At 40.6% G+C, this 16,508-nt stretch overlaps 1 protein-coding gene across 1 annotated transcript in view; it reads left to right on the forward strand.

The window, feature by feature from the left end:
• Nucleotides 1-16,508, forward strand: part of pappa2 (pappalysin 2) — a 118,618-nt gene that overhangs the window by 16,275 nt on the left and 85,835 nt on the right. Inside the window, exons 5-6 of the mRNA XM_074687739.1 lie at nt 13,688-13,836; nt 16,201-16,340. Coding sequence (XP_074543840.1) covers nt 13,688-13,836; nt 16,201-16,340 — 289 coding nt within the window. The remainder of the gene's footprint in view (nt 1-13,687; nt 13,837-16,200; nt 16,341-16,508) is intronic.

Consider the following 16,508-nt stretch of genomic DNA (forward strand, 5'->3'; position numbering starts at 1 on the left):
TCATTTGCTCACTCTGTTAGCACACATCATTTTTTACGTAACCAGAGTGGAAAAGATTAGCCTGCTAACGACCACAATGTTAACTGGAGATATGCTCCCATTGAGTTTTGTGGAAGGAGAAGGCCACTGAGAGCTGTTGGTGTTTGTTGAGCCCAAGCACAAGCCACCATCACAGAGAAACTGCAGACTTGCAAACAGTATGTTAGTTAATTAGCCTACTATTTGTTTATCTTACCTATGAATGTTTGATGTTGTAGTATTGTAGTTGTGCAGGTAGTGTAAAAGCCCTGTAAAAGGGTTTTTTTGAGTGAATAAGATGGACACAAAGTATTCCTCAGCTCATCTGTATTAGCTGACTGAAACACACTTGCGTAGCTACAATCCCATTGGCAATGTTAGCATGCTAATACAACACACTAACAGGGTGAGCATAGTACACAAAAGCCTGCAGAACATTAGCATGTTGGCATCGTCCTGGTGAGAATGTTGGCATGCTTCTGTTAGCTCAAAGCACAATTTAAGTTTAGCTTGCATGGCTGCTAAAATGCTAGTATGCTAAAAAAGACAAGGAAAAAAAGTGGACAAACTTCATGGAGAAAACAAATGAAACAATAAACAGCTACTCTGGAAGTACTACACATTCCTGTCAAATGCTCAGGACAAGACACACAATGCATGTTTTAAGCTCATACCTGTAAAAGGAGGGTATTTGAGTGAATAAAAGACAAACACAAAGCATTCCTCAGCTCCTCTGTATTAACTGATGAGGATGCGCAGTGTCAGCCCACATCGCTTAGTTGCGATTGTGCACCCCTGCCGGAGTCCCCTGAAAACCATTACTACAAACATTACTACAATATATGCTAGAACCATCAGATAAAAAACAAAAAACAAAAAAACCCCACAAAACAGGATACAGAACACAGTAATCAATAACTTTAATCATCTTGTTATTTTTCAACCATAACAGTCATCAACAGAGATACCCCAGGGTTCAGCGCTTGGTCCCCTACTCTTTTCTTTATACACTACCTCACTTGGCACAGTGATCCGCTCTCATGGTTTCTCCTACCTCTGTTATGCTGATGACACTCAGCTCTTCTGTCTTTTCCTCCTGATGACACAACTGTCTCAGCTCGGATATCAGCGTGTCTGGCTGATAGCTCTGCATGGATGAAGGAACGCCACCTTCAAATCTGTCCAAAACTGAGCTCATTGTCCTTCCTGCTTGTGCCTCGGTTCAACCACAGATCAGTGTCCTGCTGGATTCCAATCAACTTGTGCCACAAACTCTGACAGAAATCTGGGTGTCATGATTGATGACCAGCTGACCTTTAAGGTTCATGTGGCCTCAATTGCTCTCTATATGCCCTCCATAACATCAGGAGGATCAGACCCTGCCTGACACAACAGGCCACGCAGCTTCTGGTACAGGCCCTTGTGATGCCACTATACTGCAACTCCCTCCTAGCAGGCCTCCCCTGCATGTACATTTAAACCTCTGCAGATTACCCAGAATGCAGCAGCACATCTGGTCTTAACCAGCCCAAAACAGCACACGTCACCCAGCTTTTAATCTCACTTCACTGGCTTCCAGTAGCAGCTCAAGTCAAATTCAAAGCTCTTCTTCTGGCTTACAAAACATTAACAAGAACGGCTTCTGCCTACCTGAGGTCCCTCATCCAGGTCTACAGTCCGTCTTGCCCACTACACTCTGCTTGTGAAAGATGCCTGGTGCTCCTAGCCCAGCGCGGCTCTGAATCTCTAGCCAGACTTTTCTCCTCTGTTGTTCCCAAACGGTGGAATGAATTACCTAACTCTATACAATCAGCAGAGTCCCTTTCTATTTTCTATTTTTATTATTTTCTGGAGATGTCTGAAAACTCACCTATCCAAGGAACATTTAAGCCCTCAATCTGACCCTTCTCCTCTTTGTCCTCAGGGGTAGAATGAGTCAGTAGGTCTAAGACTCAGCTCTTATTGATTTTCAGCACTATTACTGAATGTTGTTTAAGGTTGAAGCAATTAATTGTGGTTTGTTGACTTGATTATTCTACACTCCCCAATAAATAAATAAATTAAAAAATCCTACACTAAATGGCAACATCTGCAGTTGAACAACTTAGAGCACTGTTGTCGCACTAACTAGGTTTTCCTTCTTTCTAAATTCTTGCTTGTGTTGTACCGGTATGTCGCTTTGGACATAAGCGTCTGCTAAATGAAACTGTAGAACTGTATTGTACAGTAGCACAGTAGGTGGCAGTAATGACTCACAGACTTTGCACCACCTGCTGTAAACTGAATAATAATAAACAGCATTAGTGCATTGAGGGAAACAGTATGAAAGGGAGATAGGACTGCTGCTGATTTTTATCCAGAATTAGTGGGACATCAAGTATTTTTTTTTAATCATGTTACAGGTTTTGCTTTATGTGCCACATACTACCTACTACATACTACCATCACTACATTTTGTTTCATTCGGTGGGCACTGCTAGTAAAGCAGGCGGTCCTGAAAACAACCACAGACTGTGTAGTTGAGGGATCATACCACAGGCAGGAAACAAAGTTAGATGAAAAACATTACATTATGTGATTATTTCCTCTTGGAAGGGGAAGGAGAAAAAAAAGAGGCATTGTGCCTGGTTTCTCTCAAGATGCTTTGCTCAAAGTGTAGCTATAGCCATGTCTTCTTCTTTTTTTTTTGCTGAGGAAGTGGCAGTAGTTGCCAGGTTAGCAAAGCCTTCTTTTGACCAGATGAACTGGCATCACAACCTGACAATTCAGAGTAACATTAAGATTAGTTCCTCTTCGCTTAACGCAACACAAGGTGCCCTTGAGCAAGGCACTTAACCTCCAGCTGTGTCAGTGGGAAACAGTCGGAGACTTGTGAGTGAACTGTGTGGAACCCTCAGGTGGGAGTCTGTGCAAATGTGAATAGGAAACAACATGGTAGACAAAAGTTAAAGTACAAATGCAAAAGCTAGCTTGGAGGTGTGAGGTCTCATTTCCTATCAGAGCAGGTTTTTTTTTTAGTTAAATAAATATCAGTTTATGTCATCTTGTCGTGACACTGTGAAACAGAATATTCGATTTGGTAGTCGTTTTCAGACGTTCCCCACAGACACTTGCTACCCTGCAGAGAGGAGGTGGACACTAATGAAGGGAGTTGGACAGCAGACAGCGCTCTGCTGCAGGAGTCTGGTCCTTCAGCGTCAATTACGAGAAAAGCCGAATGATTCAATCCTGATTAAATTTCATGGTTATTTCTTGATTCAAAATAGTTGAAACTGCATCAACCTCTCTTACCTCTCAGTAAGAAGTGAGATCAGTAATAGTGTGATATAAAAATGAGAACCGGAGAGATCAGTGTTATATGCTGAACCTGATCTGAGCATGCTTTTATAAATCATTGCTCTGAATGCTATCTGGTTTTGTGCTGCTCTTTTTTTTTTAAATGAGAGACATAAATAAGTCTTCTGCTGTTCAGATTTTGAAAGCCAAGCTCAGAGTCACAGTATGTTTGCTCTACTATGCTGTGAGGTAATTCCTGCAGTGAATCTTGCCAGAAGTCCTGTCCATAAGCTCCTGACCTTCAGATAAAAACAACATGAGCAGCCAACCCACAGGAGACCACGGCGTCGTAAAAACTGGACCCGGTGGACTCACAGTAGTGTAGGTCTTCTGGAAAGGTCTTGACCTAGGCTTTAAGTGTGTGAGTGCTTCAACATGCGTGTGTGTGCGTGTGTGTTCCTGGATCCACACTTTCAACTTTCTCAGGCAGAGGGAGAATTAATGTGAGGATGACATTTCTCTGGCATTTGTGAAGCACTGAACCATTTTTATGTTTTGGATCTGGGTTTTTGATATCTCCCCTTCCCGCTTCTCTCTGAGTGTTTGGCCAGGTAAAAAGATTGTGGGACTCTATATGTGTGCAGCTGCTGCTGGCCGGTGCAGGGCCAGAGGTCTTTTTGAAGCCAGCCGCTGTCATGACACAAATTTGTTTTTGAGAGCCAGTTCTGAAACGATGGCCAGGTACACTGCAGATCCTGGCAGTACAATAAAGGAAAAGATGCGTGAAGGGGAAAGACAGGTGGAGAGGGAGTGATGGGGTGCTGTGGGACATCACGTCTATTTAGGATGAGATACATTTCCAGATTTGCTGACAGTTTTTTGGTTTGTAAATCTTTAGGATGTACCTAGCATGCAAACTTGCAAGGCCATGTTTTTTTTAATGATTTACTGCTTACGAAGCTCCACCTCCACCTCCAGTCCCAGATGCTTTTAGTTTGGATTAGAGATGCAGCTTACTCTTTGTCATTTTAAACAACTGATACTGATTAGTCAGTAAATCAAAAATCACAACAAAATTTAGTGTAAACTTATTCTGCTATTGATGATCGGTTGGCTTTCCTCAACACTTCCTCAAGAGTTGACTATCAACAGCAGCTGATGGCTTCTGATCTGGTTTCTGTCCAGTTTGTCAGTTCTTCAAAAGGGCTGAGCTGGACATGCCATTCCCTGTGGAGGAATAAATGAACTACCAAGTTCCCTTTGAAAAAAACAAAATAATGGTTCAAATACACAAGATGCGTCTCCGGTTTGGCTCTGCTCTTGTCACGGCACTGGATCAGAAAAGTTTCCATTCAAGTCAATGTGTCAACTAACACTGGATCCAGTCTGTTTCAGTCCAGCTGTGACCCTGCTCCAGCAGTTCGCAGCATATATGCAACAATCCTGTTTTTTTCCATCCCAGAACTGTGACGCAAAAAGCAGATTGAGCAGGCAGGAAATTGTGCACAGGAACCACCTAGATATGCACAATGATTTTCAAATTAAAACATGCTCAAACCAGATTGTAGTCAACAACAATCCGACATAGTGAGCCCATCCAGGCCAGGAGTCATTAGATTTGAGTTTTTTTCTGCCCGAACAAAACAAGGAGAGGCTTACTAATGGTGTGGGAAGTGTGGGGACTCCTCACTCTCGTGACCCAAGCTGTCTGGTTTCCTGCAAGGTGTCGAACTGAACGTGCACTCGGTGTAAGTTGACATACGCAGTCAACATGCACCATAGCAGAAATGGATTGAAGGAAGAAGAGCGTTGTTGTACAACAAGAATCAGGTGTGATTTTGGCCCATTCCTCTGCACAGATTGTCTTTAAATCCTGAATATTCTTTGGTGCCCTCTGGTGAACCCTTTTCTTTAGTTCTTTCCACAAATGTTCAATTGGATTAAAGTCAGGTGATTGACTAGGCCATTCTAACAGATCGATTTTCATTTTTCTGAAACAATTTGAGAGTCAACTTTGCCGTGTGCTTTGGATCGTTGTCCTGCTGGAAGGTCCAGCCACATGTCCCATGTCCCATCTTCCTATTGTTTTCTCTGTAACAATTGTACCTGCTGCCTCCAAGTCTTTCTGGAGCACTTTCAGGGTGGTCCTTGGCTTGTTGAGTACTCTTCTGACTATCTTTCTGACTCCCTGGTCAGAAATCTTGCAAGGAGCTCCTGTGCGTGGCCTGTTGATGGTAAGGTGGTGCTTCTTCCACTTGTGAATAATGGCCCCAACGGTGCTGACTGGAATATTCAGGTGCTTTGATATAAGTCTGTAACCAGTTCCATTCTGATGCTGAGCAACAATCAGGTTGTGAATGTCTTCAGAGAGCTCTTTGCCTTTACCCATCATGAGATGTGTCGTAACTGCTTGGTGAAAAAATGACCTTTTTTATAGGACCATCAATTTGCTCTAGCCCAGCTGATGTTGGTTTGCACTAATAGGAAGTTCAAGTAATAATTACTGACAGATTTCAGGTTGTGTGGTGCATTGTCTTGCCAAAGTATACAGCCTTTTCATGGTGTGTTCAATACTTTTTTTCCTGTATTATCGTACTTTATTCCACATAATCATTATTCATGGACTTGAATGTCATGATTTCTTTACATGTGTGGATTATTTGAGTTAATACCAATGTCTGGTAAAAAAAAAAATCGTTTGAATTGCAGCTTTGGAAATAAATGTAATGAGAAAAAAGTTGACAGGTTCAATACTTATGTCCCTCACTGCAGTCCAGAGTTTTACACTAAATATTCCTGTTTTAACACACTGTACCTTTAAACTGACTTGTATAACAATTGTATAGTTTTACACTAAGAATCATTTTACATATATAAAGTATCAGCACTCCATGCAAACATGAACCTAAGAAGCCCAGGTTCATAGCAAATGTTTTTTTGTTTAAATGTAATACGTTTTTATGCAGTTAGCAGCAATGGTAGCATGAGCTGCTCAGCTGTGCTCTTAATTTTACTCCCACCTTAGCAAGTTTGCAACAAACCATTACAGATGTGTAAAAAGTAAAGATTGGTTTAAACTTACTAAAATGGGGATTAGATTAAAAGTACAGCTGAGCAGCTTATGCTACCATTGCTGCTAACTGCATAAAAACTTTTTACATTAAAAAAACATTTGAAAACACATGTTAACAGAGCCAGATATTTAAATACAGTAAATATAGATCTACAAAACATTTTCTGTGCCCCTGGGCTTCTTATGTTAGTGTCTGCATGGAGGGTTGGTACATTATAACATGTTATATCAAAAAAAAAAAAAAAAAAAGAAAACAAGATTCTTCATCTGTTTATTTCATTTTTGCTGTACTTGTGGTTTAAGAACAGGAAAAATAAATCACCACCTCCAATCTCTTTACATCCAAAGCTCGTCCAGCTTGTCCTGTGTTGTGTCTGTCGCTGTCTGTTGCCAAGCCATGATTGGACAATTGCTCCTAAGCGGAAGAGCTTGGTTTGCGACCTTGCTTACAAGCCTTTTCAGTTTTGAAAAGTGGACACAACTAAATCATTTGCAGCTTGTTGTGATTGCCTGTCTTTCACAAGTTTGCTTCTGCACCAATGCAATAACTCTACCTTAAACCAGGGAATGCAGGTGGCTCATATGCTGGTAATGGAATCAGAGAGGCGTCTACTTGGGTTACATTTCGTTACGGCATGCTATATGCAAAGGAAGTGCACGGTTAGGTCTGTAATGTGCTGAAAGTTTGACTACTGCTGGTGTCCTCTTCGTGTGATTCTTGAGGATTTAAAGTAACAGCCTTGTCAACAATAACATTTAACATGGACCCAGATCAACAGCTTTTCACGCTAAATGTGTGAGTGCTGACACTGCGAGTGCTGAAACTGCTGTTGATTCACTCTGTATTTGATTTGCCCACAAATGGTTGTTTTGTTAAATCATAACCAGGGTTTTCACTCCAGTCATGAAGAGCCATTTATATTTTGCCAGCTTGGCCATCGACTCTCACTGAGGCATCCTCTGAGTCTTAGAAGTTGAAGAGTCAACTCTTTAGTGGTCAACTTCCCGTCACTTGTAATTGCACAGCCCTGGGTGATGGATGCTGCGTGCAGCCTCAGCTGAACTCAGCGTCAGTAATGAAGCGAGTGCAGGGTTTCCCTGAAGCATCTTAAATCTTAAACCTCATTTAGTCAGGCAACACGCCCGTGAAAATACATTCTTATTTACAGTACAACACATGCGCTCAGGGAGGGGTTGCATCAAGGATTACACACATGCATGGTTTTGGCTGCTGAGCACCAATTTAGAGGTGAGCTGCCTCTGGTGCACTGACAGTTGTGTGTGTAGGAGGATGGGAGTTATAGCTTTCATATTTCATAGATCTAAATTTGCCCCAGATGAAAAGCTGAGCTGTTAAAGTCCTAAGATCACCTGTGTTTCCTTCAGGCGTTTGGAGAAACAAACCAGCACTGAGCCAAAGCTGACCTGTATTTTTAATGAGCTTTAATATTTACACTATATGATCATATTACTTACATCACAAGTATTAATAACTGTGCCATAGCTGAGCCATACATGCAAGCCTGATCAAAAGCTTAACGTCAACATGAGCTCAATCACCTTAACACCTGAGGTACTTCAATAACTGAGGTAAAGTTCAAATTCAGACGCAACAGCTGATTGTGATCAACCACGTGAAGCCTGAAACACAACATAAACAATAATCAATCACTTTTGAAGTCTGAAATCACAAAGCTTTACTTCAGTGAGATAAAGCATGAAACATTTACCTTCATGCTTTAAATGTGACCTGATTCGACCCGACTGTAGATGCAAAGGTGGTGTTTGATGTTTCCCTGCTGTTACACATGGAGGTAGTTTGTTACCTCCAGCACTTCTAACAAACCTCTCACTCAACTCACCTGTAGGCCTGGGCTGATAACTTTTTTATTTTTTTACTTTTTTTTTTAACCACTAATACCAAATAATATCTTATAATAACCAATATACACTTTTTCAGATGTAATAAAATTTTATTTCTCATGAGAATATTTTTACTAATGTAATCAAAATGTCAATCACTTAAACTATTCAAAAAAATTATAAAAAGACAATAAAAATAAAATGGGCTTTCAGTAAAAAATTGCACTTAAATAAAAAACTTTATTTAAGTTTAGCGTTTCTTTTGTGATGTAGTAAACTGCATTTTCTGTGTCTATGTAAATTTTCATCATCTAGCTTAGTTATTCTGAACACTCCAAACCGAGGCAACTGGACTGTTCAGAGTTTGTGAAGACGCTTCTCCTCTCATTCATGAGGCTTCATCATCCTCATCAGCTTCATCCCAAACTATAAACTGTCCAGTTGTCTCGGTTTTAAGCATTCAGAATACACTTTCTGTGAGTGACACTATTTTGCTCTTTTCTGTTTGTATTTACTTTGTTGATCAAACGCCTCAGAGAGTGTCGACTGTCAAGACAAAGTCTCTGCATCTCTAGGTGCAGTTTCTTCTCCAGCTGGGAAAACTGGGTCAGGTGGTGGTGTCTTAGGTGGGCCTGCGAGTTTGTTGTGTTGCCTTTTTTGTTGCTGCACACCAGCTCGTCCATGTTGATGGGCTCACCTTGCTCATTCTTTTTGAAGCTGAAATATTTCTACGCTGGGGCTGTGGCATTTTGCTTTACAGTCATCTTTTTTTTTTTTCTCCCAATTTTTACTACGTTAAACTGTGTTTCCCCTGACGAGCTCACAAAGCTCACTTACTGCACTCTGTTTATGTTAGCCTGATGCTAGCGGCCCGGCCTCTCCCCACAGACAAAGACTCTGGATAACTGACAAGAGGGTTCACTCTGTTCATTCTGCTTAGGTGCTGAGAGCAAGGGACAACATCCGGTTAGTTTAATTGAAGTCTATGCGGAAGTGCTAAAAGTAACTGTTCATTAAGAATCCGCTTGAGGCTGGCTGCAGAAAGAGCGGAAGTCCGAGCGAGTTTGCTGTTTGCCAAAACTTCACCATAAGGCATTGATAGCACTAATAAAATGGCAGAGTGTAGGATACGTCCTTTTGTATTGGACCCCGAGTCAGACCCGGACGGTTCTGCAGCTCAGGAGGAAGAAAATCCACCTGGACACAGATCATCTCAGGACGCTTCAGTGTGGTGAGTCAAACCGGTACTGTAACATGTATAGTTTATACGTGGAAATATAGGCAGACTTCACCACTAAACTATTTCTATAACAGGGCTCCATCCTGCTCCTTCACTTTTCTCTGTCTGTTTTATCCATCATGCTGAAAGTGTAGTCTAAAGATCGCCTCTACCATCAGTTCGTCACTATGTTATTACCGTAGCATTATTGTGGTCCAGGTTCACAGTGCATGTCAGAACAAGCATGCAAATATCACAGTCTCACAAGTATTATGACGTCTGCTAAAACTACAGTGTTTTAACTGCTAATTCACCATGTAAAGCCGAGCTGCTCAGCAGAGCAGAATCCCTGCATCCAGCATCTGAGGGGAGATACTCGGCTCTTGGTGGGTGTATCCCTCGGTGGCGGTTGTGTGACTAACTGACATCACAGAGGAGGAGCTGCTTTATCAGATTACTCCAATAAAAAGAAAAGATCCTCGTGTCATCACGAAGGTCGAAATCTCGCGGCCAAATGCCAATGACCTATTTTCAGGGGCATCAAATCTCGTTCTAGGATATCAGAAAAAATACAATATCTCATTTTTTTTAAATTGAGGGGGTGTACGGTCTTGTTTTCAAATTTATTATATTATATGTAAGTATTAATTTAGGGATCAGCATGATATGTCTCCTTTAAACGCTTATTTCACTATCCCCACACACTGTATGGTAATGAACTTTTTTTCTCACTCAGCAGTTTAGAGGTTATTAGGATCGTTTAATTATCCAATCAGAGATGCAGCTCTGGTCACGTGACTGCTGGGCACCCTGTAGCTGTTCGAAACAAAACTCACTACAGGCGTCATATTAAATGTGGCTGCATCCATGGATTGGCTTCATTTTACCGTTTCAGGAACAGACGGGTGAAGTTGCAGATGCTACAACCATGTTTTATACAGTTTATGGCTGAGAGCGATGCACAGAGTGAACCCCCTTGACTTCCAGCCTGTTTGGAGGCGAGAGACAAGGAAAACAAACATGGCGATATTGAGGCCAGCAAAGTTATTGAGTTCATTTAATTAATTGTACGATTAATTGTTTTATGACTATGGTCCCAGGCCTACTCACCTGTCCTCAGTGCACCTAGCTGGTGCTCATCAGCCTGGGTAGTCTATAAAAGGAGGCTCTTTCCATCAGTTAGGTGGTGACACCAAAGAGCCAACACCTTCAGTTTGTTTCTTTTGGTTTGTGGATTGAGTGTTTTGAGTGAAGAGGCCTTATTTTGTTTGTGAATATGGGTGTAGATTTACTTTTTGTTAGTCTCCCTGTCTCTGACCCCTGTCCTTCACAACATGCCACTTGCTGAAAGGTAACACCTGCACTTTGAGCAGATGTAAAGAACTACATCCCCCATACACATCAACAGTCACACACACACACTGACTTTTATCCTCCACGATTTGCTCTTTCTTATAACAGAGGCTCAGCCAATAAATAACCTTCAAGTGGTTTCCACAGACGGTCATACCCAACTACAAGCTTCCCAGTCCCCACAGTCATAGATACAACTGCTGTCCAGCTAAGAAAGCAAAAATTTGAGTTAAAAAAACAACATCTGACATCACTGCATTTAAAAACAAAGATGGCTTCACACATCAAAGTGCCTCCTGGGTAATTAATCACAGTGAGGGGGAAGTGAAGGCGGTGTAAGCATGCAGGGGACACTGGTTTAAGCACCTGAACTAATTCAGACAATTAGGGTTTGGAAACTGGAGACAGATGCTGAAGGATTAAGTTGTTGTCTGCTTCAGATTGAAGTTCTGATACTGATTTCATCAACCTAAAAAAAAAGGTTTCTCACTTGTCTCAGTGATCTACTGCATGTTTATTTACCTTTGTTTGTGGTTTTTATGTGAAGGTGGAACTTTCTGCATCCTGTTGGTCTAGAAAAATTTTGCTAAACTAATAAAGAAACATGTTTCCCCTGCAGGTTAGCCAAACCAGCTGTCCGCTTCTAGAGCTGTTAGATTTAAACGTTTCAACCAGAGACTTGACTTTTTGTTCACTTAACTTAAACCTGTGGAAAACTGAAGCAACAATTGAACCTCAACTATTTCAACAATCCAAGATGTGAAATAAATAAATGAGAGCGTGCTAGTGCTGACAGTCTAGCATCTCACATACGTTTCCACTTGAAGGTATCAAACATGCTCTTGCTAGCATTAGCCGTATAAATCTGAAAGCAAAAAGCTTGACTCACTGAACCTCCTCAGACATCCTGGCCTGGACGTCTGCTGAACAATAAGGCGTGATAGCAGGTGAACACATATGCAGGCAAAACAAAACAGAACAGATTTCTGTGCCCTTGTATTGAAAAGAACAAAAACAATATACCACTGTTAATAAACAAGGTCAGAGTCCTCCTCTGCATCTTACAAGTCCAGTTGTTAGGTTTATCAGTGCCCAAGTCCCAGTGAAGTCACAAGTCATAAAAGTCAAGACTCAAGTGTGAGTCCTGGCTCTGTTGGTACGTTAGCAATGAAAATGGACTGTATGTACAAATGTTAAAAAAAAAAAAAAAAAAAAAAAGATTAGGGGTGCACATAAATCAGGTCAATGCCCCAACAGATCATTAAATTTAATATCTGTACAGACGCTAACAGATTATTGCACATGAAAGAAGATTGCAGTTATTGTGCTTATGTGTTACCATATAAGAAAAAAATATGTGAAGAAAACAGACATTTAAGGATCCAATTAATCCTTTGGAAAAGTGTGATGGTGTGGAGCTGAACGAAAAATAGATTTAAGAGACAACATTTTTCAGTTAACAAATAAGAAAAATGAGGCAAGTCTTGAACCGGCAAGGCTCACTGCCATCAGTTTTTCCAAGTCTGATTGGCTCTTCAAATGTATGCATCTGGGTTCTTCCAAGATGTATGTGGTGAAATGTTGGAGTTCAACAAACAACTGTTTATAGAGTTATTCTTCAAGGTACCAGGGCATTGCTGCGGTACTTGTTCCACAAAGCAGCTTTCATTTTGCTTATTTTGTTTTAGAGGCCTACTACTGTAAGCTCGGAAACATCACACACATTTACTCTTTTCAAGATCTTTATCTTAATGTTCCCTTTCTTTTTCTTTATCTTTGAAGATTGACTAGCTGACGACAGCTGTTTGTTCATTTTACATTCTTATACTTTTCTTTTTTTTTTTTTAAATTTCTTAGTCTTCTTTCAGTGACACTGTTACCACTTGCCATGTTTGTTGCTGTTTATGCAAAGTATGCATACTGGATTCAAATTTTTTAGATAGGGGTTTTCCAGGAGGTTTCTCAGGTCAACAGCATCCTGCACCTGCCTAGCTTTCATGGTGCAACCAGTTACAACCAGAAGCTAATGCTTCAGCTAATTGGACTGTTCTATAACTGTACATGCGTACACCCACTGGTCAAGAATACTGCCTTTAATGTCATAAGATGGTTTACATCTACAGGCAACACTGGTAGAAACACCATAACTGCTTAAAGTGATAAGAAGTAAACTGCTGGTTGACGGAAAGCTTGTTAATACCACAGGGTTAAAATCTGACAACAGCCAGGCAAGCAACACTTCAAGTTTCATATCTTGTTTGTGGATTTATAGCGCAATGTACATTCAGCAAACAGAGGAAGAAAAAAAAACAGCTAGGAGTTATATTTATGATTAGCAGAGTCAGAAAGGCATTACCATAATGTGTTTTTTAAGCTGTTCAGTGGTACTTTCTTCTCTGTGTATTCTGAGGAATAAAGCTAAGCAAACCTTCTTCTTTACTAACACTACTTGGCTTAACTGCTCAAGTCCTAACCCGCAGCGCTCCAACACACAAACATCTTTTCTTTTAATATCTGGTTCTGTTAACATGTGTTTTCAGATAGTGGCTTTCTATCTCTTTATCTGTGTTACTGAAAAAAAAAATAACGTAGACATTAATACTCTTGACCACTGTTGAAACATTCTGTCTGTTCAAAACATAAGAACAGGTTGATTTCCACAGCCACATTACTCAGGATAACGTTTCTACACTGCTTTCCTTTACATATCCATCACGGTGACATTTAAATCTGTGGTATTACTTACACCACTTGCTTTGTTTGAAATGTTTATTGCATACATTTTTCATGTATACATTACATAACTCTTCAGAGTTTACTGTAAGAAGCATTAGAGCAGTTCTTCTGTTTCAATATGTTTGTATTTCCTCCCTCTGTTCTTGAAGAGCCTACATGAGCGTGAAGGAGCTGAAGGAGGAGCTGCAGCTGAGCGGCAGTGACACGCTCAATGTTTTCTTTGCAAGCAACTCAGTGCGGGAAGAGTTGGCAGGAGCTGCAACCTGGCCATGGGCGAAGGAGGCTCTTACCCACCAAGGTAGGTTACATCTGCGAGTACCTTTAGTACTTCCTCTACCCTCCATCACTTATTATCTCCATGAAACATCTGAGGAATATCAGTAGACCAGTTGGAGCTTTTGAGATTTTCTTGGCATGCTGCCTGTTTGATCTCCCAATCACCAGTAGACTATCCACTAATGAGGACTGATAGACCTAACAACAACCAAACCATTAGCAGTGTGGGCTCTGTAACTTTGTTGAAATTTATGCCTTATTGCAAGCTGTTAAAGCATACACGCTTCTCACTCCCAGCCACCTGACAAAGTTTGATAGTGATAAGAGAGATCTCTGTTTTTCTCTGCTGAAAATGATTTATGTGATTAATTTTGTAGTGATGGTGGACACTGGAGTCTACCTGTCAGACAGAAAAAGGACAGAAGAGCAGAAGAAAGATAAACAGGAGAGAGATACAGCCCGAGCTAAAAGCTAACACAGGAGCTAAGCTGTTTGTTATAATGTTCATTCCAACCCACAGTCAGCAGTTATTCTGCAGTGATCTGTTCAAACTTGAGAGTCTATCAATAAAATGAAGAGTGAGGTTACGTTAGCTCTAACCAGGATTCACTCACATTACACAGGACAGACATTTCTTAGAGCAACGGGCTGCCAGCTGTGCTAATTATAGTCAGCTAATAAACTATATCCAAACTGACAGTGTTTACTTATTGTCATGTTAGCCTACAGATACGTCAGATCACTGGGCTGCCGATAGCACTACATATAACGGGCTACTACAATCTTTGCTTGATGTCATGTTTTAAACCATTCCATTATGTAACTGTATCAATGAACACCTTACCTTGGCGCGTTCTATCCAGTCAAAGTTGTCTTGATCAAAGAAAATTTGTTTTGATCTGATCTCTATTGAATTCCAAAACAAACACGCTTTACTAAAAGTCTTATACGACAGTATGCAGAGATACTGGGCCAGAAGGTGGCGAGGCAGTCCAATTAAAACAGATCCTCCTCGCATCTTTAACTACATAGTTTTGCAGGTGTCAGCTTTTAAGACTACATTTGTTAATTTTGACATGAAAAGAAATGGTAGAGTTGAATGTTTAGAAACTTGCACTAAACTCTTTTGTTTTTGCCCAGTGAAGGAACAGCTCTAGCTTCTGAAGCCATAACATTTCCCCTGGTTGTTGTTTTAGGGACAAAAATTGATGGAAATATGAAACTCACAACATGTAGTTCTGTAAGTGTATAAACTTTAAATGACTTCCTTTAACAGGAAACATCCCTTTACTGTTTCCATGTTGTCTGAGCGGGTGATACATTTTCAAACTGTTGACTTGAGCGCTCTGAATGTCTCCCTCATGACATTCGTTTCAGTTGCTCAGCGTCTGTGCCCATTTAAAAACAAGTGAGCGGATGACATGTCCTCCCTGGAGGCCCTGTTGTTTAGTGTGTTTGTATTTAATGTCTTCATTGTTCAGTGTCTTTACCACTAAACACTCTGTTTCTTGTTAGAAAACCAATAACTATCACATCTTTTTTTCAGTCTTTGACTGTTGGCATGTCACAGAAAACATGAATCTCTTCTTCAGGCTACTTATGAGATAAATTTACCCTGTCTGTTAAAGATAAATCACTAGATTAAGTTTATTTGTTTTTATTTTTTAGAACAACATGTGTTTCACTTTTTAATGAAATACACACTGAAATACAAAATGTCCAAAGTGAAGGAGGTACATCAGCAGAAAAGTGCAGCAGGCTTCATCTTTCTTTGTTAAGAAATAATTAAAGTGGAACACTGAGTTCAGACCCGTGCCAAAAAAAGAAATCCCTTGCTGTTCACGGTGCATGTACTAACTTTCTACCAAATTTCATTAAAATTTGTTGAGAAATCCTGCCTACAAATTATCAACAGACCAACTTAAAGAAAGAAAACAACCTGTAACCTCCCCTGGCCTGAGAAAAGGGCTGATTGTAGTCTGTGATTAAAAATTCAACTCAGAGAAGAGACAAACATTTCAGCAGAGCAAGAAAACAATGTCCCACATCAGCCAGAAGCCACACACCCAGTTTTTTTTTCTGTTTAGTTTCACATACTTAAGTTTTACTTCATTCCTAATTGGTTTTAATGTCACATTTCCTTGTTATTTTACTGCAGCTGTCTGTTTCTCTTTCTCAAAATGCCAGCCAGCTGTAGAGGAGGGTGAAAACGCAGCTGAAGAGACAAAGCTGGTAGTTAAGAATCTGGAGGTTCAGAGTTTTACCACATTTTTTTTCGTTCAACATTTAGCTTTTTGAATAAAAAAAAAAAAAAAACTGACAGTGTCATCAGAAACAAACACACTTTAACGGTTTCTGAACAGTAAAGCTGATGTTTTGTCTTCAGGGGGGATGGTTCTTAACCCGTCCTACTTTGGCACCATGGGCCACCACAACACCATGATCCATGAGATGGGCCACATCTTAGGACTGTACCATGTGTTCAAGGGGGTGAGCGAGCGGGACTCCTGTGATGACCCATGTCAGGTAGGAGCGTATTTTCCTTGTGATGCTTCGCCCCTTACTGCCTGAATTAATTATCAATTATAAGAATAGATTGTTTTTATGGTTTTTTTGCATTCTTACAGATGTTACAGTGATACTCCGGGATGGAACAAGTTGGGTCCTATCACAAGGTTTAGGGCAGAAATGACC

Source organism: Halichoeres trimaculatus, unplaced genomic scaffold (genome assembly GCF_033239565.1).
Source record: "Halichoeres trimaculatus isolate MK-OKI-2021-1 unplaced genomic scaffold, fHalTri1.1 fHalTri1_scaffold_15, whole genome shotgun sequence".
Taxonomy (NCBI): domain Eukaryota; kingdom Metazoa; phylum Chordata; class Actinopteri; order Labriformes; family Labridae; genus Halichoeres; species Halichoeres trimaculatus.